Source organism: Doryrhamphus excisus, chromosome 14 (assembly GCF_030265055.1).
Source record: "Doryrhamphus excisus isolate RoL2022-K1 chromosome 14, RoL_Dexc_1.0, whole genome shotgun sequence".
Taxonomy (NCBI): Eukaryota; Metazoa; Chordata; class Actinopteri; order Syngnathiformes; family Syngnathidae; genus Doryrhamphus; species Doryrhamphus excisus.
In genome coordinates, this window is record NC_080479.1 from 7,210,740 (window position 1) to 7,236,418 (window position 25,679).

At 43.9% G+C, this 25,679-nt stretch overlaps 4 protein-coding genes across 8 annotated transcripts; 1 reads left to right on the top strand and 3 right to left on the bottom strand.

Annotated features, from left to right (window-relative positions):
* Positions 1-3: 3 nt before the first annotated feature.
* sf3b4 (splicing factor 3b, subunit 4) lies at positions 4-2,712 on the bottom strand. Of its 3 annotated transcripts, XM_058046526.1 has the most exons (6): positions 2,587-2,712; positions 1,482-1,610; positions 871-1,413; positions 658-810; positions 427-588; positions 4-349 (listed from the first exon to the last, which is right to left on the bottom strand). In XM_058046526.1, the coding sequence occupies exons 1-6, from the start codon at positions 2,618-2,620 to the stop codon at positions 177-179; spliced, it is 1,194 nt and encodes a 397-aa protein (XP_057902509.1). In that variant the 5' UTR covers positions 2,621-2,712; the 3' UTR covers positions 4-176. The 3 variants fall into 3 exon arrangements, with proteins under 3 accessions (XP_057902509.1, XP_057902507.1, XP_057902508.1); XM_058046524.1 differs by having other exon boundaries at positions 427-810; XM_058046525.1 differs by having other exon boundaries at positions 658-1,413.
* A 204-nt stretch (positions 2,713-2,916) lies between these two features.
* lix1l (limb and CNS expressed 1 like) lies at positions 2,917-10,643 on the bottom strand. Its single transcript, XM_058046527.1, has 6 exons — positions 9,684-10,643; positions 7,204-7,367; positions 6,972-7,112; positions 5,910-6,005; positions 5,722-5,799; positions 2,917-4,662 (listed from the first exon to the last, which is right to left on the bottom strand). Exons 1-6 carry the CDS (start codon positions 10,036-10,038, stop codon positions 4,411-4,413), a joined length of 1,086 nt encoding a protein of 361 aa, XP_057902510.1. The 5' UTR covers positions 10,039-10,643; the 3' UTR covers positions 2,917-4,410.
* Positions 10,644-12,560: 1,917 nt separating this feature from the next.
* Positions 12,561-14,164, top strand: LOC131101416 (type-4 ice-structuring protein LS-12-like). The gene is made up of 4 exons (XM_058046532.1): positions 12,561-12,656; positions 13,013-13,081; positions 13,163-13,289; positions 13,811-14,164. Exons 2-4 carry the CDS (start codon positions 13,033-13,035, stop codon positions 14,022-14,024), a joined length of 390 nt encoding a protein of 129 aa, XP_057902515.1. The 5' UTR covers positions 12,561-12,656; positions 13,013-13,032; the 3' UTR covers positions 14,025-14,164.
* pabpc1b (poly A binding protein, cytoplasmic 1 b) lies at positions 13,727-25,519 on the bottom strand. Of its 3 annotated transcripts, XM_058046522.1 has the most exons (15): positions 25,194-25,519; positions 24,660-25,065; positions 21,625-21,818; positions 21,435-21,550; positions 20,939-21,078; positions 20,767-20,861; positions 20,550-20,687; positions 18,508-18,603; positions 18,101-18,452; positions 16,550-16,660; positions 16,347-16,477; positions 16,180-16,264; positions 15,632-15,762; positions 14,620-14,695; positions 13,727-14,531 (listed from the first exon to the last, which is right to left on the bottom strand). In XM_058046522.1, exons 2-14 carry the CDS (start codon positions 24,709-24,711, stop codon positions 14,630-14,632), a joined length of 1,707 nt encoding a protein of 568 aa, XP_057902505.1. In that variant the 5' UTR covers positions 24,712-25,065; positions 25,194-25,519; the 3' UTR covers positions 13,727-14,531; positions 14,620-14,629. The 3 variants fall into 3 exon arrangements, with proteins under 3 accessions (XP_057902505.1, XP_057902506.1, XP_057902504.1); XM_058046523.1 differs by lacking the exon at positions 24,660-25,065; XM_058046521.1 differs by lacking the exons at positions 24,660-25,065; positions 25,194-25,519 and adding an exon at positions 22,132-22,330.
* Positions 25,520-25,679: the final 160 nt, after the last annotated feature.

The window sequence follows — 25,679 nt, forward strand, 5'->3', positions numbered from 1 at the left end:
CAGCCACGTGTACTAAAGGTTTTATTCATCAGTGGTCTTTAGTCTGTACAGCGACCCCCAAAATACAAACCCATCATTAAAATAAGTCAGCTTACAAACTTGTTTTTCTTAAAAAACGAGAGGGGAAAAAAACAAAAACATGGAGGGTGTTGAAACTTTTTGGAATATGTTTGGATTTAAGGTGGCATGGGTGCCCTTAAGGGAACCCGTGGTGGGGCACTGGGTGGCCTCGGCGGCATGGGGGGAGCTCTCTGGAAGCCAAAGGGAGGAGGGCGAGGGGGAGCGGCGCCGTAGCCCGGCGGGGGCATGGGAGGAGGGGGTCCTCTCATGCCAGGAGGTACGGGGTGACCTGAAGGTGGTAGATGGAAAATATGTCAAAAGTATAAAGAAAGAGCTTATGGCAGCCAAGAGTGAAGGTTTGCGTACCCATGGGTGGTCCGTAGGGAGCCCGGTGCGGCATGCCCATGGGCGGAGGTGGGGGCATGCCAGGCGGTGGCGGTGCACGGGCTTGATTTGAGCCTGGAGGTGCTGGAGGCGGTGGCACCATGCCAGGAGGCGCTGGAGGTGGCATGGGCATCTGAGGCATACCTGAAGGAGCCCCCCAAGGGTTAGACATGTCCACCATGGCAACACATTTACCACAAAATAACCATGTACCTGCGTGCATGGAGGCAGGAGGGAAGGGTGGGGGTCCGGGTGGGTGTCCACCTTGTGGGCCTCCGTGTCCGGCGTGCATACCCATGTTGGGAGGCATGGAAGGCATGGACCCTGGAGGCGGCATGGGGGGAAATGCTCCAGGAGGGGGCATCCCTGTGCGAGAGGAAGCTGTTGTCATTTCTGTACGGCTAAGCTTATTTGCACGTGACCTACCTGGCATGGGCATCCCGGGTCCCATCGAGGTCAGAACCGGCGGCGGTATAGCCTGCGGCGGCGGCGCATCAGCAAACAGCTGGTGAGGCCTGTCCGCCTGCGAAAGGGGGTTTTGAGCGGCGAGGAGTCGCTCGGCGGCCGAGCCGTGGCGCTCTCCTTTGGAGTCCTTCTTGAAGGCGTAGGATACAGTGATGGGCCTGTTGCACAAGTACTGGCCGTTCATGGCCTCGATGGCGGCGTCGGATGCATCAAAGCTGGCAAAGTTGATGAAGGCGTAGCCCTTGGAGTTGCCCGTGTCAGGGTCACGCATGATCTTTGGCGTCTGGAGGATGACGCCGAACGCGCTGAACGTGTCATAGAGGAGCTTTTCGTCGATCTCTGGGTCCAGGTTGCCGATGAAGATGTTGGCGCCCACGTCCAGGTTTTTATTGTGCGCCGACGCCTTGTTGACTCTGATGGGTTTGCCGTACAGCTTGATCATATTCATGATCTTGATGGCGTAGTCTGCATCTTCTTCACTAAGGAACTCCACAAAGCCATATCCTGGAATGCAGGCACCAACGTTGTCATCGTTTGCACATGTTGTCGCAGAGAAGTATTTATTAAGTCACCTTGATGTTGTCCCGTCACCCTGTCTTTGGGCATGTGCGTGTTGACAACAGGACCAGCCTGCAAAAAAAGCTCCCACAGCAACGGCTCGGACACCTTCTCATCCAGGCCACCCACGTACACCGTGGCATCTGCACAAATAAAAACACACAGACACAAAAGGTCAAACTTTTGAGCCTACGGACCGCCTCGTTTCTGAGTGTGCGCCAGACCTCGTCGTGATCGAACACTACCGTCATGTATACAACAAAACAGCAGCAAAATATCAAGTGAAAACAGCACAAAGCGCACAATCAATACCGACTCGCAGTCAGAGTGAAGCTGGAGTTTGTTTTACACAGAAGATAATAATAGAATTTTATTGTCCATTTTGCTTAGTCTTATTTCAACAGTGGTCAGTAATTGAATAGGAACAACTACAACAAACTTGAGTTCAGAAATTATCGATCAACAAACATTTCCTGAAGTCACAACATTCATTTTCTACCGCTTTTCCTCCGTTTAAGATTAACAAATCTGAGGTGCCAAAATGCCGGCTCTTTTTAGTGAGCCTCGCCAAAAGAACCGGCTCTCTAAAAAGAACCGAAATTTCCGTCACGTTTGTCTTATGTACTCACTGCATCGTCCAAGTCAAGGTAACATGGATTATATATTATTCTTGCCGAATTTAATCTAATTTCCCATGTAATTCGACGTTCGTTTAAAGAAAACTTAAACTAAACCGCAACAGGAGAATTGTCTCTCTTGCGTTGCCGTAGGTTGCTCACTTCATGTTAGTCTGCTAACTGCTAAGCTAACTGCATCCCGGAGCAAACTGCATGCATCACGTTCCAACATGTTAACAATAAAACAAATAACAATGATATTTATAATTAACACAGTGACTCGAACACAACAGCCAGCTCCCAAATGTTATTTGGACATTAAATCGTGTGCGACGGAAAAAATACCGACGAGCAGCTAAGCTAGACTACAGCATGTGTCAGCTAGCGACCAAATATTAGCGAAGCAGGCAACGAAAGGATGCCGATAAAGTGTCACAACGAACGTCAAATGCCCAAAAGCTAATGTGAAATAGCAGTTAAACGTACTGCACTGCTGAATTACCTTGGTTTCTTTCAGAAATCGGCCCCGCTGCCATGTTGAATGAACAACGGGGGATACCGCTTGGAATGAAGCCCCGCCTTTTCCTGTTTTGAAAGCGGAAGTAGGACACCGCTTCAACAAACACAACAGTACAGTATCTTTTGTCCACAGACTTGCTACATACCTGCCACAATCAAAACATACACTCACATATATACTGCAATGTTTTATTAGTAGCTTGTGAATTTATTACCCCTTTTTAACTTTCTTCCACCCTTCCTGTTATTTTGCTTTTTCCATTCAATCAACCCAGGCTTAGTTGAGTTTGTACTTAATGAAAGTGATGACGTGTAAAAGTGTATCATCGTGTACTTTATTATATAAATCTACTAAATGTATAAACATTGAATACAAAACACTCATAGAAAATACACACAATGATGACCTGGATAAGTTCTTTACAAAAACAAAAATACTGTTTGGATAACAGACAACTTAATAGAAATATCATGCACCCAAGGAAAATACATGTTTTAATAATGTAACTCGGTTAAAGCCCTCAATATAAGGATCACACACAAAAGTCTTTGTCAGAAAGATGGCTTACGCTTTAAAAAAAAAAGTAACATTGACATCCAATAGTAAAATCATGCGAATGATTCATGGCAAGGCTGGGATATTAAGAGCTGCCAGATTTGAGGTTGAGCGTTTTATCACATGAATGCGCTATTGTTCGTGGTGGTAATTGAACGTGCATGGAAGCGCTTTCCTATGGTGACCAAATGACTCTCCTGCTGCAGCTAAACTAACACTCGAGTAGGATTTAAAAGTTTTTTATTACAGGAAATTAAAGAGGGGGGGGGGGTGGATTAAGTGTACTTAAGTACGCCTGCTACCGTAATTGTAAAGGCACCATCATTGCCACCACAGAGATCTAGCATTTGTGCTTTTTTTAATCTTTTTATATGCAACTCTATAGTCATTCTTTGCAGCTCTAATCCAACTTTGCCTGGGATGTCCCATTTAGAGCATTGGAAGCGTACGCCTCTGCTACACTGGCACTGCAAAAACATTCAAATCAATTGCTGTGTGTGCGGTGTTGACTTAAATGACTCACATGTGATGCAGTTGCTCAACACAAACAACCACAATCAAATAAGAACCTGGAGAGTCAATAGTCTAAACTGCTGGAACAACAACATGTTTGTAGGTCCTTCAGCCAAAATGTACATTCTGATGCAAACACACCCACGCTAGCTGCTACACCTGAGCTGCTTTGCTTCAAAAATGATCGCCCGTGTTGATGCACAATACTGCTGTGTACTCTAAAATATGAAAAACACAAGTTTTAATCAGGTCTGCATGGCGCTGGAGTGTTTAGCATGCAAGGCCACACAGCTAGGAGACCAAAATTTGATTCCAACCTTGGCAATCCCCGTGCATGTACTCCGGTTTCCTCCCACATTCCAAAAACATGCTAGGTTAATTGGCCACTCCAAATTGTCCATAGGTATGAATGTGAGTGGGAATGGTTGTTTGTCTATATGTGCCCTGGGTTTGGCCCCGCCTCTCGCCCGAAGACAGGCACCCCTGCGACCCTTGTGAGGATAAGCGGTCGAATGAATGAATGAAGTATTAATTAAAGAAATGAGTGTTTTGATGGCTTCACACATTCACAGATGAAAGGCAGCTCCTAGGCAAGACAAAACATGTAAACGCCAGCCTGCTGGTACGCCAATTTGACAAGAAAAAAACACAGATGTTGTAAGAAGGAGGCACCAAACGGTAACAAGCATTCTATCGTGGCTTGTTTCATAGCTGGGCATCTGTGTCGTTACCCAGGATTTAGTGGGCGGGCAGCGTGGCGGCGTTAGCGGCGTTGAGCTGGCCCACGGCTAACATCAGGATGTCCTTCTTCTCCTTGTAAAAGCGCAGCTCCCGCCCGGCCAGCCTGGCTTCCTCCAGCTCGCGCTCGGTCGACGCCAGCTCCTGGGCGATGGTGCTGGCCACGCTCTGCTCCCGGTTCACCCAGTCGGCCGCCATCTGGGTGCGCATGTCGTCGTCCAGCGCCCGGTGGGAGTAGTGAGCCAGCACTTCCTGCGAGGCAAGAAACACCAACTTAGTTTTGTGTGTTTGCTGTGACTACAAACTGTGCGACTCCACACGCCAATCAGCCAAACTTAAGACGCAAAAAAAGGTTTCAAAATATAAAAGGTAAAAAAATTAATCTTTTTTTTTTTGTATTTTTTAAATTTATTTTACCCAAATTAAATATTTTATATTATGAATATAAATTGTTAGAATAATTCTGCAGTATAAAGAACCTTTGAAGTTTAGAAATAAATATTATAAATATTAAATATTATTAAGTTGACTATTATATCACCATATTTTATTTCCAATTCAACATTTAAAATGCTTAACCAAAGGGCTTCCTAACAGGGGAGAGATGACTAATATTAATAAAAAGCACAAGTATAAAATAAAAATGTGAACATAAATATAACACTAAAAAAATACCTCAACAAAAGTGAATTGAGCATTATTTTGAAAGAGGTTTTGATTTATAAATACATATATGGATCATTTTAAATTCAAAAATATGTATTTTTCAACATATGAAAAAATGTAATAATAATAATACATTTTATTTATATTGCACTTTAGTATTTTTTTTAAAGAAATATAATATTGTAGAAATAAAATGAAGCATTATGCGGAGGCAGCTTTGTGCAGGTGTACCTAATGTTGTGATTTTCCCTAAAAATGTGAACATAAATAGAACACTGAAAAAATACCTCAACAAAAGTGAATTGAGCATTATTTTGAAAGAGGTTTTGATTTATAAAACACATATGGATCATTTTAAATTCAAACATAATTATTTTTCAACATATGACAAAAATGTAGTATTTTTTTAAAAGAAATATAATATTATAGAAATAAAATGAAGCATTATGCGAAAGCAGCTTTGTGCAGGTGTACCTAATGTTGTGATTTTCCCAAACTAATCCAACTTGAAGGGGAACGTCATGTGAGAGGAGATGTATCCTGTGTGTGTGGGAGGGAAAAACCCCCAAACCGCAAAGCACGCCGCTACAGCGTGACGATTGAAACCATGTGTCTTGTAACGCCGGCTTGGACGCGATACGCTACCTGACGGGAACACTGGCGTTCCCTCATGGCTTTCAGGCTTCCGTTCCAGTGGAGGAGCTGGAAAACGGTCATCAGCTCCTGAAAATGGAGATGGTAGAGCTTTTACGACACGCGGATGTGCAAGTGAATGCATCGTTCAATTCTTATTACATCTAAGATGACAACACATGCCGGATTTTTCTTCTCACCTGAAACTCCAGCATGGATTTTCCTTTGTTGGATTCCAACATGAAACGGAACGCCCCGATTCCCGTGTTGGGATTATCGGCCTCCTCTCTGTTTCCCTGTGGGAGGACACGCTGTTAGTGCAACGTCATTCCTACGTACCAGATAACGTGTAAGATATCCGCGACTTTCACGCTGTAAAAACTTGGGACTGATTCCCGCCTTTCTCTCCACGCATGCACCTCCAACACAGCAATTTCCCTGACAGTAGGAGTTGGCATCTGAGGTGTAACAGAGGCAGGACCACCCCTGTGTGAAAGGGGATATCCGATAGGCCGGGGCCATTTGTAGGCCTTTTAATGGGTGTGACCACTATTTGCGGGGAATTGCGGGTAAATTTGGGGGGCAGAGTTTCATATTGGTGCTTTTTCTACACAGCTTTAGCCGGCTTTCTGTGTGAAAGGAGCTTGGCACTGAAGCCTGTGACAGCATAACTACGACCACACACCGGAACTGATCCCATGTCGGCATCTACAGATACACGGCACGATGGCGGCGCACACCTTTAGGGGACAGAGACGCACACGTGTGTCAAATTTGAGCAAGATTTGTTGAAAAACACGGAAACCATCAACCAAACGGTACACCTTTGCAACTAACTGTCCATAGGATGATGATATTTGAATTTGAGCATCTATGCTAGCATGTTCCACCCTCGGCCATCTCTGTGTGGAGTTTTGCATGTTCTCCCCGTGCATGCGTGGGTTTTCTCCGGGTACTCCGGTTTCCTCCCACATTCCAAAAACATGCTAGGTTAATTGGCCACTCCAAATTGTCCATAGGTATGAATGTGAGTGTGAATGGTTGTTTGTCTGTATGTGCCCTGTGATTGGCTGGCGACCAGTCCAGGGTGTACCCCGCCTCTCGCCCGAAGACAGCTGGAATAGGCTCCAGCACCCCCCGCGACCCTCGTGAGGAAAAAGCGGTAGAAAATGAATGAATGAATGCTAGCATGTCTTCCAAAACATTTAGCCAATGGCGAATCCTACGTGGTGCGACTGTGACATCTTGGCACGATAACTCACGTTGAAGGACGCCAAAGCCTCGCTGACGCTCTTCTCGATGAAGTCGTCTGTGATGCGTCGGGACGGGTGTTCATTAAAGACGGAGTTCATGAGGGCAATCTTGGCTGCGCTGCGCCTGGCCTCAGCCTTGGTGGGGCAGAACTGCAGAAAAAGGAAAATGGTTGGGGTGGAATCGATGCATGTTTGCTTATGAAACACGGCGCAGAGTTGAGCAGAAGTGCAGATGTCGTACTTGGAAGCTTCCGAAGCAGCTGCCCCCCGGGAGGCTCACGTAGCAGACGTACGGCGGGCTGCTGGACGGCACCATTTCGTAAACAACCAGCGCTCCGTTGCGTAGGTCGGCCCCCCGGCTCAGCTTCATCTGCCAGAACTCCTGCAGGGCCTCCACCACGTTGACTGCAGGAGGACAGCAGAAGCGTCACCGATGGTGGTGCATGTCTCGCTGATTGAACGAGCGCATCCCCGTGTTAAAAAATGTGCTCAAGGCAGCAAAAAAGAAGCCATAAAGTCTTTTTGGACGGGTCCAACGTGGGCGGCTGGCTTCTGGCGCCATCATCTCCAACTTGGCTGAGGAACGTTTGTGTACTCACACAGTAAATCATGACCTTCAGATCACCACATCCCAGTTCTTCAGGTTACAGAGGACTTGAAACTACCACTGTGGGGTTTAGTTTTAGACAGTTGATTAGGAACAGCCCACTATTTCCTGCTGACATCATAGTGGAAGCTGTTTCTAAAGCTTTGCTGCTTAAAATGGACCAAAATATGCAGTAAGATGACACCAACAACCATTTCAACACACACAGGTTAGCAGCGAAAAAGTCATGTCAATATATTACGCCGTATTTTCATGATGCTGTACCTTTAAAGTACCAGATGGAGGGGTAGGATTTAATAAGCTTCACAGCATGTTGACCTCAGTGAAGACAACGAGAAAGAGAAAATGGAGGGATTTGGAGTATGTCAAATATATCAATATGTCATGTATCTTTATGCTAATAATAGTATAATAATAGTAACTACAGTAAACCTCGGATATATCGGATTCAATTGTTCCCACTGCTTTTTTCCGATATAAGCGAAATCCGTTATATGCGTATACCGGAAAATGTCCATTTTACGCATATATCGGATTTATATCCGGTGTATGCGTAAATCGGATTTTATCCGTTATAAAAAGGCACTTCCTTGACTATGTTTCCAATGTACCTGGACGCGCAGGCAACGCTGCAAACGCTGCAAATGACGTCGTATAGCGGCCTGTCACGATTCGGCGAATCGGAGCGCCACGATGCGGCCATCCGATATATGCGAGGGAAATTTAATGGAAATGCATTGGAACGGGACTGGAGATTTTGTCCGAAATAGGCGAAATCCGTTATAAAAAATCCGATATATGCAATGAATTTTTATTGGAAATGCATTACAGAAAAATTGGTTCTTTTTTATCTGTCCGTTATGAGCGAATTTCCGATATATCCGAGTCCGATATATCCGAGGTTTACTGTAATAATAGTAATAGTAATAATAACACAACTTTGTATTTCAACTTTCCTCGTAATATTGCAATGTTATTCTCGTTAAAGTACCGTATTTTCTGGACTATAAGTCGCGAGTATAAGTCGCACAAGGCTAAAAATAATTTAATTAGGTAGAAAAAATATATACATAAGTCGCACTGAAGTATAAGTCGTATTTTTTGCGGGTAATTTATTTTAACTACTTGACCAAAATCGACATTACATCCTCTTTGAAGGCAAGTTCTAACAATAAAATATATACAATATATACTATATTGACACTTACTATTGTCATTGTATGGTCATATCACCTCGTACTTCGGTACGAGGTACATTATTTAAAAAAACAAAAACAAAAAAAACCTTAAACTGTATTATGGAAAGCAGGAAGTGAACAAATGTAACAGTTACTGATTGTAAAAGTACCAGATGGAGGGGTAGGATTTAATAAGCTTTGCTTCTTCCTACTCCTTTTGGACATGTGGAACTGGGAACTGATTATGGGATGCACTCAATTGTAATCTGATGCATGTTTAAATGAAATAAAACCATTACCATTAAAAACATGTAGTGCACCACTTGTATACACATATAAAGGACTCTCTGGTCCAAACATTAGGTACAGCTACACTCCAATGCACAAGGTGTTAACCGAATTCTGCCTTCATGAATATAATAATGTTGATTCTTATGGCAGTTATAACATACAGTGCAGAGGTGTACCTAATTTGAACACACAATTGTAAATATTATATACAAATATTGACTTGTTTGTTTTTACCTCCATATTTACATGATTTTATCTTGTATTACTGCTATTTTTAACCCTATTTTTGTGTTGTAGAATGTATGTAGTGACGTTAAAACGATGTTCTATTAGATGGTGCATGAAAGCTTGCTGTGTTTATTTCAATGAAATAAATGTCCGGCTTATTGATCTTTCGTGTAATCCCTGCTTTGGCTTTAGTTCTTAATCCGATAATGAATTAGACCGAAACAAATGTTACACTACCAGAGCTATGGTGTAGCTGGACTTTTAAGAGACATAAATAAAAGGACATAAATGAGCAGAGTTTGAGGCATGACGTGAAGGAATGTAGCCGTTTATGCTCCATTTCCAAACAACACATGGCGCCGCTAAAAGTGTCCGAAAACGTGGAAAAGGTGAAATAAATAAAATAAAGCTTGTTACCTCTGCCGTAGCCCTGCGTGTGCTTGGCGAAGCTGCGGACCACCGCCTCCACCGCCTCCTTCAGCACCGCCGGGTTCCCCGGGTTGCAGTGGCCGGGGGCGGTGGGACCCAGGCCGGCCCCAACTCCGGCGACTCCTCCGTAGAGGCTGTGGAGCTGAAGCGGCGGCGGCGGCGGAGGAGGCCCCGAGGAGGCGGCGAGGGAAGCCGGGGAGGGCAGCAGCGGCGGCGGCGGCGGGATAGGCACCGTGACGCCGGGCCGGAGAGAGGAGGAGCGGAGGGTCCCCGTCGGCCCAGAACCGAAGCCGATGCCCGGTTGGAGCCTCTGATTGCGGATGTTGAGGACGTGAGAGTCCATTGTCCACAGGCGACGTGGGAAGTCCGGGTCCGGTTGGACTCTGGACCGAGCGAGCAGACGGTCGGTTCTGGATTACAGTGAGTCCTGAATTTAAGACCACTTAGGTGGGTTTTGTCAGCCTGGGCCAGAACTGTACTTGTCCGTTGTTCTGGTCTGCATCCTCCCTGGACTGCTAGCTGATGCCTTCAGGGACACTCGTAAAACAGGCTTCTTTACCACAACGGTGTTTTTTTTCTTCTTATTGGTTTTTCTCAGACTTTAAAACCCACACGAATAGATGATACAGAGCATCTGATTGTAAATTGGTTGTTTTAACAACAAACAGATACAGTTAAAATCCAATGAGCTCATTACGGTGACAGTTCACGTTTCAGATTTTTACATTGCCCCTGAAGGCAACAGTGTAAAGTCAGAAATATTAGGCCAAAGAAATTTGAGCCTCCTCCTTGTGTTTCTTTCAGTCTGGCCCCTTGCACACAGTAAAACTACAATGAGGCTTTACTCGTCATGAATTCCACTGGAAAGGCCAGTTTGCTTCACAACTCATCACGATAAAAGGTCTCAACTCACAAGATTTGGGACCACCAACTTTGTGATGGAGAACAGAAAGGACATGGAAGCTGGAGTTGTTTTGTTCCCCTTCAGTCCTGCCCCCTTCTCTCATCTCTTGTCTAAATCTTCTCTTTGTGGTCTAGGAAGAGGCCAGATGAGAAAAGATGGAACATTGTTTGTCAAAAGTGAATCCACATTGCAGTAAACGGTGACATCAGAAAAGGATGTGGTCTTATTATCACAATGTTGCTTTGCTGATAGCCACAAATATGCGGTTTATTGCTTTCGGGGACATTTTGTTCAATTGCTTTTCTGTGCTGGGATTCAAAAGTATGAAATAAAACACTTTCACATAGTAGTGGTTTTGCAAAAAAAAGGAAATGTACCCCAATCACTGTAAGTAAGCTTGTGGCCCCCGGAAGCAAGGCCAATACGACTCAACATCTTATTTCCAACGGTAAAGCTGCACGCTAAACAAGCTAACGAGGCGATGAGGGTATAATAAATAACTTTTCACAGGTGTGGTCATAGTTCCATGTTTTTTCCATCCAGATCCATGGTGCACACATGCTGGACACAAAGAAGAAAGGCTTCACATTCCCACAATTCCCACATCTGGCTTTGATCAAGGCTTCTCGGACACAAAAGGAGGCCTTTGTTGTTGTATGTACGAGCACACGTGGCCTCCTGACGTAGGAAATCTGCGTTTATATCATCAACCCAGGCGGGGTCATGATGTGATTGAGGACGAATGACTTTACAGCGAGCCATAAAGATAGCTGTAGGACACCTGGCTGCATGCAAAGCAAAGGTAGAAGGTGTGCATCCACATCCTCCTGTCATCTGTCGCAACAACGACCACTTTGTCAAGTCAACGCCGGTTTTTAAGAAACGTCCACTCGACCCTACATACAGTGGTGGGAGATATAACTCAGATGAATTGAGATCAATCAGTGTGGAGAAGGTTATAAAGCCATTTCTAAAGCTTTGGGACCCCAGCAAACAACAGTGAGAGCCATTATCCACAAACGGCAACCACAACAACAAATACCAATAATAATAACAATAACAAATACAGTAAACCTCGGATATATCGGATTCAATTGTTCCCACTGGTTTTGTCCGATATAAGCGAAATCCGTTATATGCGTATACCGGAAAATGTCCGTTTTACGCATATATCGGATTTATATCCGGTATATGCGTAAATCGGATTTTATCCGTTATAAAAAGGCACTTCCTTGACTATGTTTCCAATGTACCTGGACGCGCAGGCAACGCTGCAAACGCTGCAAATGACGTCGTATAGCGGCCTGTCACGATTCGGCGAATCGGAGCGCCACGATGCGGCCATCCGATATATGCGAGGGAAATTTAATGGAAATGCATTGGAACGGGACTGGAGATTTTGTCCGAAATAGGCGATATCCGTTATAAAAAATCCGATATATGCAATGAATTTTTATTGGAAATGCATTACAGAAAAATTGGTTCTTATTTATCTGTCCATTGTGAGCGAATTTCCGATATATCCGAGTCCGATATATCCGAGGTTTACTGTACAAATACCACTGCTGCTAGTACTAATGAGTATTAAGTAATGGAGTTTATATAGCACTATAAAGGGATATTGACTGTGTTCTTTAGACTAGACTTTTGGTCTTTAAACCAAACAACTAAGTGGAAATGATGTCATGTGTTTAGTTAGGAAGCTGAGCTGGAAGGACCAAAAGTTCCCCGTGTGAGACCTCAGTGTCATCATTCACATATTAGTCATCAAGTGTTTAGTCATCAAGTGTTTGGTTCAGTCAACACAACACAACACACACACACACACACACACACACACAGTGAGTGACTTGGACTTTGATTGACTTTGGCCAAGTGGCACTGAGCGCAACAAGGGTCACATCATCATCCAATCAAATTTGCGTTTTCTTTATCTTGTCCAATCACAATCACGTTTGGACTCCGCTGCCCCCCACCCCCACCCCACTGTGGGGATATATAAAGTGTCTAAACCCTGCAGGGAGTCACCACCCGGTCCCAATTGTCCTGCACCTCAGGTAAGTCCTTCTGCAAAACTACTTTAAACCTCGAGGTTTTGTTTATTTCACCGTTTTATTCCTATTACGCTACTCCATTTTATTTTTTTATTTTTTATTTTATTTTTTATTTTTTTTATTTTTTATTTACTCCGTTTTAAAGCGCAGTCAGCTGGGATAGGCTCCAGCTCACCCGTAAGCTAACGAGGACAAGCAGTATTGAAAATGGTACTCAAAAAAATCAGGGCCTAAAAAAATATAAAAAGCAGTAATTTATGTACAATTACGTTTGATGCAGTGAAAGTGAAAACAATCCTAGGGACCATTTTGGACCCTAAGGGTAAATCCTCAACTCTAACAGCCATTTCTTTCTTTAGGTCGCCCCCAGTCTGCAACCATGAAGTTCTCCATCGTCGCCGCCTTTGTTGTATTTGCACTGGCTCAAGGTACATTCTAACCTTTTTCTAGGGATGTGTTGTCTGTTACGAAATGCAAAAAGACTCACCCGAGTCACCCGAATCCCACAGGTAGCCTCGCACAGGACGCCACAGGCGAGCTCCAGAGGATCAGCCAGTATTTTGAGGAGATGAAGACCAAAATGACTCAGCAGCTGACCGACTTTGTGCGCACTCACGACCTGAACAGCCAGGCCCAGTCAGTATAAAAATACACTATTAGATACCATCTTTTAACTTGATTATGCTTTATCATGTTCAATATAGTGATTTTAATGATGGAGTTTCTCATATTTTGGGCCCAAAGGGTGAAATTGTACATTGTGCTGCAATGCAAAGTATAACCACTAGGGGTTGGCGTGATACTGAACGGCAAACGGCGCGCAGTACATTCACGCAACCAGCAGGGGTGCTGTTGAGTCGAGTTTTAACGACTTACTATTTTATAAAACACAAAGATTTGTCCTACAAATCAAAATAAAATAAAAATAAAAAACATACAAATGTTTATTCTACCATTTAAAATCTAATATGACATTAAGTTATTATACAGATATCAATTACATCATTCACAATCCTAAGGTGTGTCCCATTCCATGCATTAATTACCTGCCTCTTTAGCTTATTTTTTTTAAAATCTTCATCTTGGTGTGTTCATGTCTCAAAGAAGGATTGTGGATGACTTTTCCTTTAATACATACCATCTCTTCCACCCTGCAGGGCCTTCCTGGAGGAGCAGAAGACCCAGTTGGAGCCCCTGGTCGCCAAGATCCAGGAGCAGCTGCAGTCCATCGCCACCAGCGTGGAGGGGCAGGTCCAGCCCATGGCCACCAACTTCCAGGCCCAGATCGAGCCCATGGTGCAGAGGTTCCAGCAGCAGATGGAGGGCCTCGTCAAGCAGCTGACCGAGCAGGCCAAGGCCATCACCAACTAAGCAGCTCTCGTCGACGTCTCTCCATCATGGAATGAGTTGTTTTTTTTTGCGTTTGGACTTTGCGTGTTTGACGCCTGGCTGAGAAGAACTGGCCGAAAAGTGTGTTTCATCTTTGCATCAATAAAAAAAGTTGAAACATACCTTGGTACGTTTGTTTTTGTCCCACATGAGCGTGACCACCAAACACATTTGCAGAAACCTTTTACTTGAGTAAACCTTTCACCAAAGAAAACAAGTCTTTAAATGGCTCCAGCAGAAAATGCTTCCGGTAAAAAATATATACAGCGGCTCATTTACATTTTGTCTAAAACCTCTTCACGTAAAAAAATATTGTACAGATATTTCAATTTTTTAATTTGATGAGCCGTTGGGTTTCCATCAATATATTTTTATATTTTACGGTCATTTTGATTGCATTCTATGAAGTTTTATGGTGCCTTTACTTGTGTTATGATCTGATTCTTCTCTCCGTCGGAGCAGTTTACAACCCGAGGAGCCCGTCATATCCTGGAGAATGGATCATCACAAAATGTGGAAAGCAGAAAAAAACATTTAACCCCCTGCTGTCAAAGCCAACTAGACTGGGGTACCTTACCTTGGGTCCGTCAGTACGTCTTCTGGGTCGACTCCTTGGCCTGATGGGCCTCAAGTACCGCCACCGCCTCGTCCACCTGATTTCCCATCCGAGATCAATCCGGTGTTCAGTTTTTAGTATGATGCTAAGTTTCTTATTCGGAAATACAGTACACCAGGGGTGCTCACACTTTTTCAGCATGCGAGCTACTTTTAAAATGACCGAGTCAAAATGATCTACCCACTACAAAAATGCAAAACATCTATTTATTTTCAAATGTATTGAGGATTATTTGTACGTACAATGTATGTTGATGTACCTTACATAACCAAATGAGCCAATATTGCAAAACACACATAATTAACTATTAACATTTTTTGTAATTACCTCCACATTACTCCACATTTCCCTTCTTTGGTACTGCGATGGTAGAATGGCATATGAGGCAAACGCACTTCGAAAAAGACATTGTGAAAAAAAAGTCCACCTCCCATTCCGTATGGAAGTGATATGTTTTTGCCTTTTTACTTGGTCCAGTTTTTGCCTTTTTACTTGGTCCAGCTCCTTCACTCATTTTAGTGACCATAAACTTTAGCGAGGGCTTAAAATCTAACGCAATTCGCCGACTAGCTTAGCACTTTGCATCGTTGTTTACGCATGAGCGGTGACCTAAAGGTCAAAATTCAGTTGTCATCTGACTGGTTGTCCTGTATGTCAATCAAGTAACGGGGATGGATGATAGGCTGACATCGTAAGTTCTGCTGCACTTAGAGACGTTGTTTGATTTGATTGGTCGCCCGAAGGGCAACATTCAGTTGTCATCTGAATGGCTGCCCTGTATGTCAATCAAGTGACGGCATTGATGCGAGGTTTAATGTCACGCTGCGATTGACCAGCGATCGACCAGTACCACCTCCGCGATCGACCGGTAGATCGCGATCGACTTAATGAGCACCCCTGCAGTACAGCTAGCTAAAATCATTACAATGCAAAAAAATGGCAGAACCGAACGACACGTTTGTGAGGAGCTGACCTTTGAGCGGAGAGATTCGGGGGACTCCAGCATGTGGAGCAGCTCGGAGTTGTCCATCTCCAGCAGCATGCCGGTGATCTTCCCCGCCAGGTCTTGACGCATGTTCTGTATGAGCGGGAACAAACACTCGCCTGCAGGAAGAAGCAAGAGGAACTGCTCATGTACTGGAGAGAACACACTTCAGTTTGCATGCAGAGGCGGACAAAGCTGCCCGTGGTACACCATCTTGTTGAGTTTACCAATTAAAAACATGTCGGTGGGTTGCCTACAGCCACACTACTGTTTTTTCTACCCTGTGCTAATGGAAAGACTGCAGCAGTTGTATCCTTTTGGAGACTGTTTTTCTTTGGATTTCAACACATACACGCATAATAAAGGCATTGTTCTGATGTTTGCAGTGCCCCTGAATGCACCTCAGACGTGGCGTTCCGGGAAGGATTACAGACGTGTTTGTGCTACTGCGTATAACGTTGGTATGCACTGCTGTTGATGTGTTCAGGTCAAAGTGAAGTTCCGAAGGAGTTTTTGACAGTAAAAGCGAGTCTTACCCAGCATCTGCTTCTGCTCCAGTGGAGGCGCCGCAGCCAGCATGGAGGCCGTCAGAGGCTTCTGTGCCTGAGCGTGGACGGCAGGCTGGGGGAGGACAAGCAGAGACTTCACCGCCCATGGACGGGAAAAACAAAGTCATCATGGTCTCACAGGAGCCTTCCATTACCTGCTGCGCCGCCGCCACCGCCGCCGCTTGTGGTTGCACGCGATCCTGAGGACTGCGGACGGCTGTGGAGTACCTGTAGTGCGGAAGGCCATACAAAGGGGTGGCGGACCGGGGGCTGGGAGTCTGGGGTACTGCAAGGACACGTAAGTCATTCAGCACCACGTGTGTGCACTAGAATAAACTAGAATGAATAAAGGACCAACCTGCACGCTGGCGGGACATGATGCGGGGCACATGGGTGTGGGAACGCAGGCTGCTGAAGGCCGGGGGGCTTTGAGTGGAGGGGCGTATGGCACCGGGGAGGCTCTGGTAGTCTAATGGTAATGGTAATGGTTTTATTTCATTTGAACATGCATCAGATTACAATTGAGTGCATCCCATAATCAGTTCCCAGTTCCACATGTCCAAAAGGAGTAGGAAGAAGCAAAGCTTATTAAATCCTACCCCTCCATATGGTACTTTTACAATCAGTAACTGTTACATTTGTTCACTTCCTGCTTTCCATAATACAGTTTAAGGTTTTTTTTTTGTGTTTTATAAAATAATGCACCTCGTACCTCGTAGGAGGTGATATGAGCATCCAATGCCATAATGGGTACCATAGTGCGTGTCAATATAGTGATATATATAGCACATCATGACTGGTTCAAGACTCTTCATCCTTGTATTTAGCAAACATCAACTGCTTGTATTGTTTCTTGAATTGGCTCATCGTTGTGCATTGTTTGAGGTCCTTACTCAATCCATTCCATAGTTTGATTCCACATACTGAAATGCTATGGCTAGCATAACGTAGTCCTAGCATAGAAGTGTTTCAAATGTACTTCTTCCCTGAGATCATATTTCTCCTCTCTTGTAGAGAAGTATTGGATGACATTTTTAGCTAATTGCTTATTTTTAGCCTTATGCATTATTTTAGCTGTTTGAAGATGAACTTGTGTGTATGCATGTATGTGTATGTGTATGTGTATATGTGTATATATATATATGTATGTAGATATGTGTGTATGTATATGTGTATGTATATGTATATACGTATATATATATATATATATATATATAAATAGATATTGTAAGTGTATATGTGAGAAAGAATAATGTAACATAGTATGCATGTCTGAAATAAATTAAGAAAGAAGAAGAAGAACTATATCAGCTAATTGAAGTATTTGTGATTTTAGAAATAAGGAGTTAGTATGTTCTCTGTAGGCGGCATTATGAATTATCCTTACTGACCTTTTTTGCAGTACATTTAGCAAGTGAAGATCGCTTTTATAGTTATTAGCCCATATTTCCACACAATAAGTAAGATATGGTAGAACCAGAGAGCAATAAAGAATGTGGAGTGATTTCTGATTGAGAACAAATTTTGCTTTGTTCAATACTGAAATATTTCTGGCCACCTTATGTTGTATATTTGTAGTACTTATACTAATACAAATAATATGAGGTCTAGGCGAGCACACAATTCATAATATTGGCTGTTGCACACTGAAGCTATTGCCATCTGGTGCATATCTGGAACAAAGTGCAGGCTGGTGGATTTATTCTGATTTCTGGTCACCACATTCAGCAAATGGAGCAGCAGTGAGGCTTTTTAAAAAAAAAGCTGTGTAATAAACATTACCGCCATCTACAGGATATAAAGTGCAACAGCATTAGTGGCAATAAGCTGGGTTCTGTGCCCAAAGATTCCCGATCTGTTTAGCCGGATCTCCGTTAGAGGTAACCGGTTTATTTTGTGTGCGGCTTACCTGCAGCGGTCCAACGTGGGCTCGGGCAAAGCTGAGCCATCTGGGCGCTGGCTGGGAAGTAAGCGGCGCGGCTCTGCGCCTGCGGTAACGGTGCCAGGAAGAAGCCAGGGGGCACGGCTGCCTGGAAGGGGTTGATGACCTGGCTGGGCACGGCCTGCATGCTGGTCATGTGACGCATGTACTGGTTGTAGAGGTACGCCTGGCGCTCCTCCTTCCGCTGCGCCAGCGCCACGTAGAGCGGCTTGGTGGCCACGATGCGGCCGTACATTTCCACCACCGCCTTGTTGGCCTCCTCCGGGGAGGAGAAGCAGACGAAGCCGAAGCCTTTGCTGCGGCCGCCGTCCGTCATCACCTGTGATCAACACCATTAGACAGAAATTGATTGCAGCAATGCGGTCTGGCGTTACCTTGGCGCTGGTGATGATACCAAAGGGGGCAAACTCCTTCCGTAGGCGCTCGTCATCGATGCAGTCGTCCAGGTTCTTCACGTATAAGTTGACACCCTGCAGAACAGACACGCATGCACATGGCGATATATGGAGGCCGGCAAAATGATCAACTTCATTTTCATTCATTGTGTCATGAATTGACTGATTTATTATCTTTCGGAATGCCGTGTTTTAATCTTGCTAGATCTTGTGACGTGAGCTCTTGTGATACCCCTGGCATTGTGACACTTCCTTGTTTTTTACTTCCTAAACGCGACATTCACGCTAACCTCGACCTACCTAATATGGGCTTTTTGGAGCCGATTTGCCAATATGCCATATAAGGACCGACATCTGATTCCAACTAAAAATGACAACTAAATACATGACTTGGAACATTTTCTGAATGCTTTTAATGAACGTCTGCGCCCCGTAAATCCTGCATGGAAGGACAAAATAAAGCGGGTCGCTGTGTAGTCATGCTATGTTAATGACAGACATGCCAAATAAATGGTTATATATGTATAGCTTTTGTTTACCTCACAAAGAAGAAGACCTTGTTTGTGTCAAACAAAGACAGGAACAACATCAAATTAAAAGCACAAAATGAATCCAGAGCCGCCATCCACCAGTACGAGCCTGGACTTTGGGTCTGCCAAAGAGTAGCAGCATTTGGGACCAAATATGAGGTGAAAGTTGGCACGTGCACAATGCTGCGTTCAAGGACCATTCGCCTTTTTTTAAGCTTAAATGCCCAAAATATGTCAAACCTCCTTTAATATGCGTATTTATTTTTGGGCAATTATAGGCTCCGACTCAGCCATCACTGCAATGAGCAATCATAAATAAACTAAAACACACACCTCATGGTTATGTACAATAAGCTTCAAAATGTGCAATACGGGACTCATGTGAAAAAGATTCATTCATTCAAGGGTGTGCCGCCACTCGACTGATCCATAGACTCCAGTTCCTTTTACAAATGTTTATTTCCTTTCGTCATGGAACATCGTAGAACTAACGTACAAAAAAATAAGATGACAAATAATAACAAATATGGACAGCCGTCACCACTTTAGCCTGCTTCTCAATCGATGGCGGAGTCACAACTCCACAAAACGCCGCTCTTCAGTGTCTAGAGTGCTTTTAGAGGGCCATTTCCACCTCTTGAGCAGTTGTCCGACTCATACCTTTCTCAAAATGAACGCGTGCCACCTAACAGCCGTAACGGTCCTTAACTTAAGTAAGTGATGAAGTTCATTTGCTCTAATTCAAAATAAAGGTATACATTTCAATCAATCAAAAGCATTACAGCTGCAGTCACAAAGGGAAATTCAGGTACAATATAAGCAATACCTTTTGGTTACTGCAATTCTACATTTTGTTTACTGTATTATGTTATTGTTTTTGATGTACATATATTAACATTTATTCTGAACAGCACCTGCCACTTTTTATATTTACATTCTTATTCCTTATTTTATTTTTGTCCTTATTTTTTATTTTTACTTTCTACAAAATGCACCGTGGAGTCTCACTCAAATGTCATTGTATGCAATACAATGACAATAAAGGCCATTCTGATTCTGAGGCTGTATTGAGTACAAAATAGTATGCTTTAATTAATAATTAATAAATTAAATTAAATTAAATTAAATTAAATTAAATTAAATTAAATTAAATTAAATTAAATTAAATTAAATTAAATTAAATTAAATTAAATTAAATTAAATTAAATTAAATTAAATATTTTGGAAAACTGACAAAATTAACAGTGGTGAGGGATTATATTATTATATATATATATTATTACTCGGAGCAAATATACTATTTGCTCCCAAAGGTGCCGCAACTTGAGAAATAATTTCATTTCCGCTTAATTTGTCGCTCCTACAGAGAGCAAGTCAACAATCTGCAATATAGTCTCCAGGGTACACTTTGAAGACCCGAGTCCTGCAGTGTCGGAGCCTTCATGTAGAACCTGGGTCAACCATGTCATGAGGGAAAAGAGATCAACCTACCTGGTAGCGGGTGATGCGATCTTGTTTGATTTGTTCAAACTTCCTCTTCAGCTCAGCCTGACGCTCCACCTTCTTCTGGGCGCGGCTGACGTAGATGGTCCTGCCGTGGAGCTCCTTCCCGTTCATCTCATCCACCACCTGGGAGGCGCTGACACCTAAATAAGCTAGCAACAACGCGCGGTCGCCTCCGTTCCTTCAAGCCTCCAGTGAACCTCACCCTCTGTGCGTCCTCGTGCCTCTCGAAGCTGACAAACCCGAAGCCGCGACACAGTCCATTCTCGTCCCTCATGACGCGGATGCTGGTGATGTTTCCTGGGTGACGCAAAAAGAGACGGCGTGCTTAAGCGTCCCGGCTGAAGATCTGATTATCGCTTGCGGGATAATCTGACCATATCTACTGAAGATCCCCCTCAGCTTCCTGTCATCTATGTCTTCGCCAAAGTTTTTGATGTAAACATTTGTGAACTCCTTGGCTCGGCTCGCCAGCTCGGCCTTGCGCTCTCTGCGGGATTTGAAGCGGCCCACAAATCTGTTGGAAAGAAAACACAAGAAGGAATCAAATCCCAATCAAATATGACATGACTATCACCGGAAGGAGAGCATAGAGTGGAGGGAGCCACCTGCTGTGGCCCAGCAAGGTGACCTGTACTCGGGTACACGCTCCAAGCAGCCGGTGTGCCACCATGGAGGTCCCTGGCAGGCAAACCTTTTGCACTTTTCAAACGCGGCGCCACAACAGAGCCCAGGCGTTGTAGCGACGCTGGCATTGGACCAGTTTAGGGAAGGCCCATGTCTGTCCCACCGCCATCTTCCCACCTCCTTACAACGGCGTCCATTTCGTGGCATATTTAGCAGCGATGAGTATGAAAAAGAAAACCTGCTTACACTTTCCGATCCTTGAGCAGTTTGCCGTTCATTTCCACGATGGCTCTCTCGGCCGCCTCCTGGGTCTCGTAGTGCACAAAGCCGTAGCCCTTGGAGCCGTTTTCATCACACGCCACCTCGGAGAAGAAGACGTACACATGTACACAAGCACTGCATTTTTATTCATAACAATAAATGTCTTGGGTTGTACCTTGCCCGACAGGATGTTGCCAAAAAAGGAGAAGATGTCGTACAGGATGTTGTTGTTGATGGACTTGTCCAGGTTCTTGATGAAGATGTTGCCCACTCCGCTCTTCCTCAGCGAGGGGTCCCGCTGCCACCACATGATGCGCATGGGTTTTCCCATAATCAGGTCAAAGTTCATGGTGTCCAGCGCATGTTCAGCTGTATGGTTTAAAAAAAAAAAAAAAAGACATGCTAGGTTACACGTCATGAAGATATCCTAAGTTTGAGAATCATTAAACAAAATCAGTGATGATATTCATTATTAAATATGATAACAGAATGACTTAACTATAATCATGCGGGTATTTTTACCCTGAATGTACTCCATTTGGAATAAGGCTGTCACAGAATATGAAAAGTGAAGCTGCAGGGCCAATGAGATCTCATGGAACTCGGGTGGCATCAGTAAAGCTGCAGGTTTAACTGATGAGACAATAAGGTTTGATGGACCAATTCTTAGGGCGTCATTTACCGTCAGCGAGCTGCTGGAAGGTGACACAGGCGTAGCCCAGGGAGCGGCCGGTCACCATGTCCCGACACACCCGGATGGACAGGATGACCCCGATGTGGCTCAGCCTCTCATAGAGCATGGCCTCGGTCACATCCTGGTGCAGGTCGCCCACGTACAGCGCGGCCATGGACGGGTGGATGCTTCGACGTGTTTGTTTTGTTTTGGAAATGTAATTTTAAAAAATCCACCCCCCACACACACACACACACAACAGGGCAAATCTATGTTTGCGGTCGGCGGGTTGCCAATCAAATGTGCGTGGGCAGCGCCGTTAACGTGTTTGTTTTTTTTATGTGTGCCGCCCCTCCATCGTCACAATCGTCACATAAACACCAACAAATGCAAAAATAAAATATATAAACGACGGAACGTGAACGCATCGCCATGAATGGGCCCCTCATTGGCGCTGTTTTACAACTTGAATTGATCGTCATCAGAGGGACGGACGTCAGGGGGCGCGTGCGCCACGTTACGTTGGCTTCTTAAAAGGTGATTTACGCCTTTACCAACGTCACATTATATAAATTACTGGAAACGCGTAGACGGGTTGGGTAATGACACGTCCGACACAACATTAGGTACACCTGCACCAGGGGCGTCACTGGGTTCTGAGGACGGGGGGGGGGGGCTTAGCCCCCTGGAGATGCACAGGATATGAATGAATGTAGTAGACGTTCAAAAAAATCGTAAATAGTAGAGATACTCAATTGTTTTAGGCCATCATTAAATTTACACAAGTACACACAATCTACACAGAAAAAACGCTGCTCAACCTCTGCAACCATCAATATAATAATCATTATATCATACGTATTATATATATTACATCATTATATATTATATAATCATATAATAATAATTCTTATCTTATTAAGTAGCCTATTATTACTATCATCTGATTATTACTACTACTACTAGTAGTAGTAGTAGTAGCAGTGGTAGTTTTTTTTACAAAAAAAATCTCTGCTAAATTTCATATAATAGGGCAAAAGCAGGCTAATACTAGCCTACTACTACTACTACTAGTACTAGTAGTTGGCTGCAAAAGCAGGCTAATTTAGCAGAGATTTTTTTTGTAAAAAAAAAAAAATCAATAAAAAAAATCTATACAAAATACCAAATTGTTTGTTACCAAACAAAAAATTATTTAGGGGTGTTTAAGAACATTTTAGGGGGACTGAAGCCCCCCTAAAATAGGCCTAATGACGCCACTGACCTGCACAATCCAACACGCTACACTTCAAATTCCAACAATGCTTTTTTTTACATTTATTGAACAAATATGTGTGCATGTAGGGTACACGCACCAGCTCTTTCTAATGCTTCATCTTCCATTAGCTACACAAACACCAACACACTAAATACATAATAAAGTGCAATAGTGCATTACGGGCTCAAAACCACATCAAAATGCGGAATCTATCAGTGTTTGGACCTCTCCCCGTCCATTCTCATGTCATGGCCTATTCCAGTGACACAGGAATATGTCACTTAGGACCAGTCACAGTTCCACGTGTCCAAAAAAGAGTAGGAAGGCATAAAGCAGACGCAGATTGATTCTGGAAGACGAGAGCGAAACAAACTTGTTGGTGGTAAAACTCATCAAGAGTAGAAAGGAAGAATAGAAAGCCAGATGTTTTAAATATCAAAACTACTGAAGAAAAATGCAGTAGTTTTAGGGATGAAGCTTTTCATCACAAAGCAGGAAAAAAGCAGCCTATAAATGTCTAATGGAGCCGAATACTCCAGTGTTACTCAACTGTTTATATCAGAGCTGTGGATAGGCACATGGTGTGAGAAACATGTGGGCCGCACAAAGGAGACAGGCTACGGACTGTACCGAGACAGGGGTACAAGACCTCCGAATTTGATGGCATTTCAGCGGTATGTAAGCAACACATGGCTGGGCTGTGTCGGCACGAAATGTCCATTTTCTTCCGCGTATAAGGGGACAACATTGTCAGTAGGGAAGTTCCTGGACCCCTGGACCCCTGGACCCCTGGACCCCGAACACGTTTTCCACTTCCACTGGGAGGACCCCCTCCATAATCCCTCCAGTGTGTCCTCGGTCTGCCCCGGGGGTCTTCTCCCGGCATCCGGACTAGATGCCCGAGCCTCCTCTGGATGTGAGGGAAGTCATTTCAGCCGCTTGTATCCGTAATCCCGTTCTTTCGGTCTTGACCACACTCCCACAGACTGTTTACGTCTAGTGTGCATCAGTAGTACACACGACAAGCAGGATTTTTACACCGCAGGTAAAACCATGTTTCAGCCGTCCATTTCATTTGTCATGTTTATGGCATTGTTCTTTTTCCTCCATAAATAAAAAAAACGATGCTTATATAAATGTTGAAATAATAAAATAATGCTCATTTAACACTAGTAACACTGCTTTAACATCTTTGTAAATACTTCAGACACTAAAGAGGCTCTTTTTCTTTTATCATGTAACATTTAAGTTAATTCATCATTTAAGTTATCAGACAAACCTTGCATGGTCTTCCAAAGTCCAGCAACAGCCGTCATCCCCGTCCTGGACATTCCATACGGAAGCTTTGTAATCCGTCCAGAATAAGATCATTCCGTCCAGTCCAGGACATGATGTCCATCCACTCATCTTCTTCTGCTTATCCGAAGTCCGGGCAGACCGATCAGTCATGTGAACGACACGGCTCTTGGAGTCGATTCTTTAAAGTGGACAGACTCTTTGTTTTGGTTTTGACTCAGTGGTATCAGTAGGCGCGGCAGAGGTTGTAGACACACGACGAGCACACAAGCAGTGGCGGTTCTGGCTTAGAGTATCGCCTATAAAAGGTGATATTGTATTTTCATATCACTGTGGGCCCAGCCTGGCAATGTTCTCCACCCGGATCCAAATCCTGAAATTGTTCCTCTCTACAAGTGGTTAGCACAACCGTATTTCAGCCAGTTAATGTTATTTGACAAAAAAAAACATGTAATTATCAGTCACTAGTGCCACACAATAAGTTTTTACCAAACTTTGGATATTATTCTTTACAAACCTCGGTGTAGTTTTCCCCACCAGAAGCTCATTAAAAATTGTCAACAGAACCTTGCCTTGTCACGTCATGCTTTCAGTGGGTCCACCCCGAATATTTCTCAAACAATTTCGCTTCTTCCGGGGTCAAGAGTGACGTAAGTAGTGACCCTTCAACTTTCAGGACTTTACAGCAGCGACATCAAGTGGACAAGTAAGAGAATGCCATGCGAGTCACTTGGATTTTAACGTTTTATTGTTAAGTACCTCAGCCTGTGACAATCGATATTGTACAGCGTGTAAATAATAAAGAAATAATAGTGATTGGTTGCTTCCCATTGTGTGTTTAATGTTACCATAAATCGGAGGCAGACCAGGAGTTGACCACTGAGGGGCGTCGTCGTCATCCAAAATGGCGGCCCGTCAACATTGCCTAGCACCCTCAAAATACACATTCCGACAGTGTACTCCATTGATTTAAGACACTTCAGCATGTAAATGAAATCCTTTT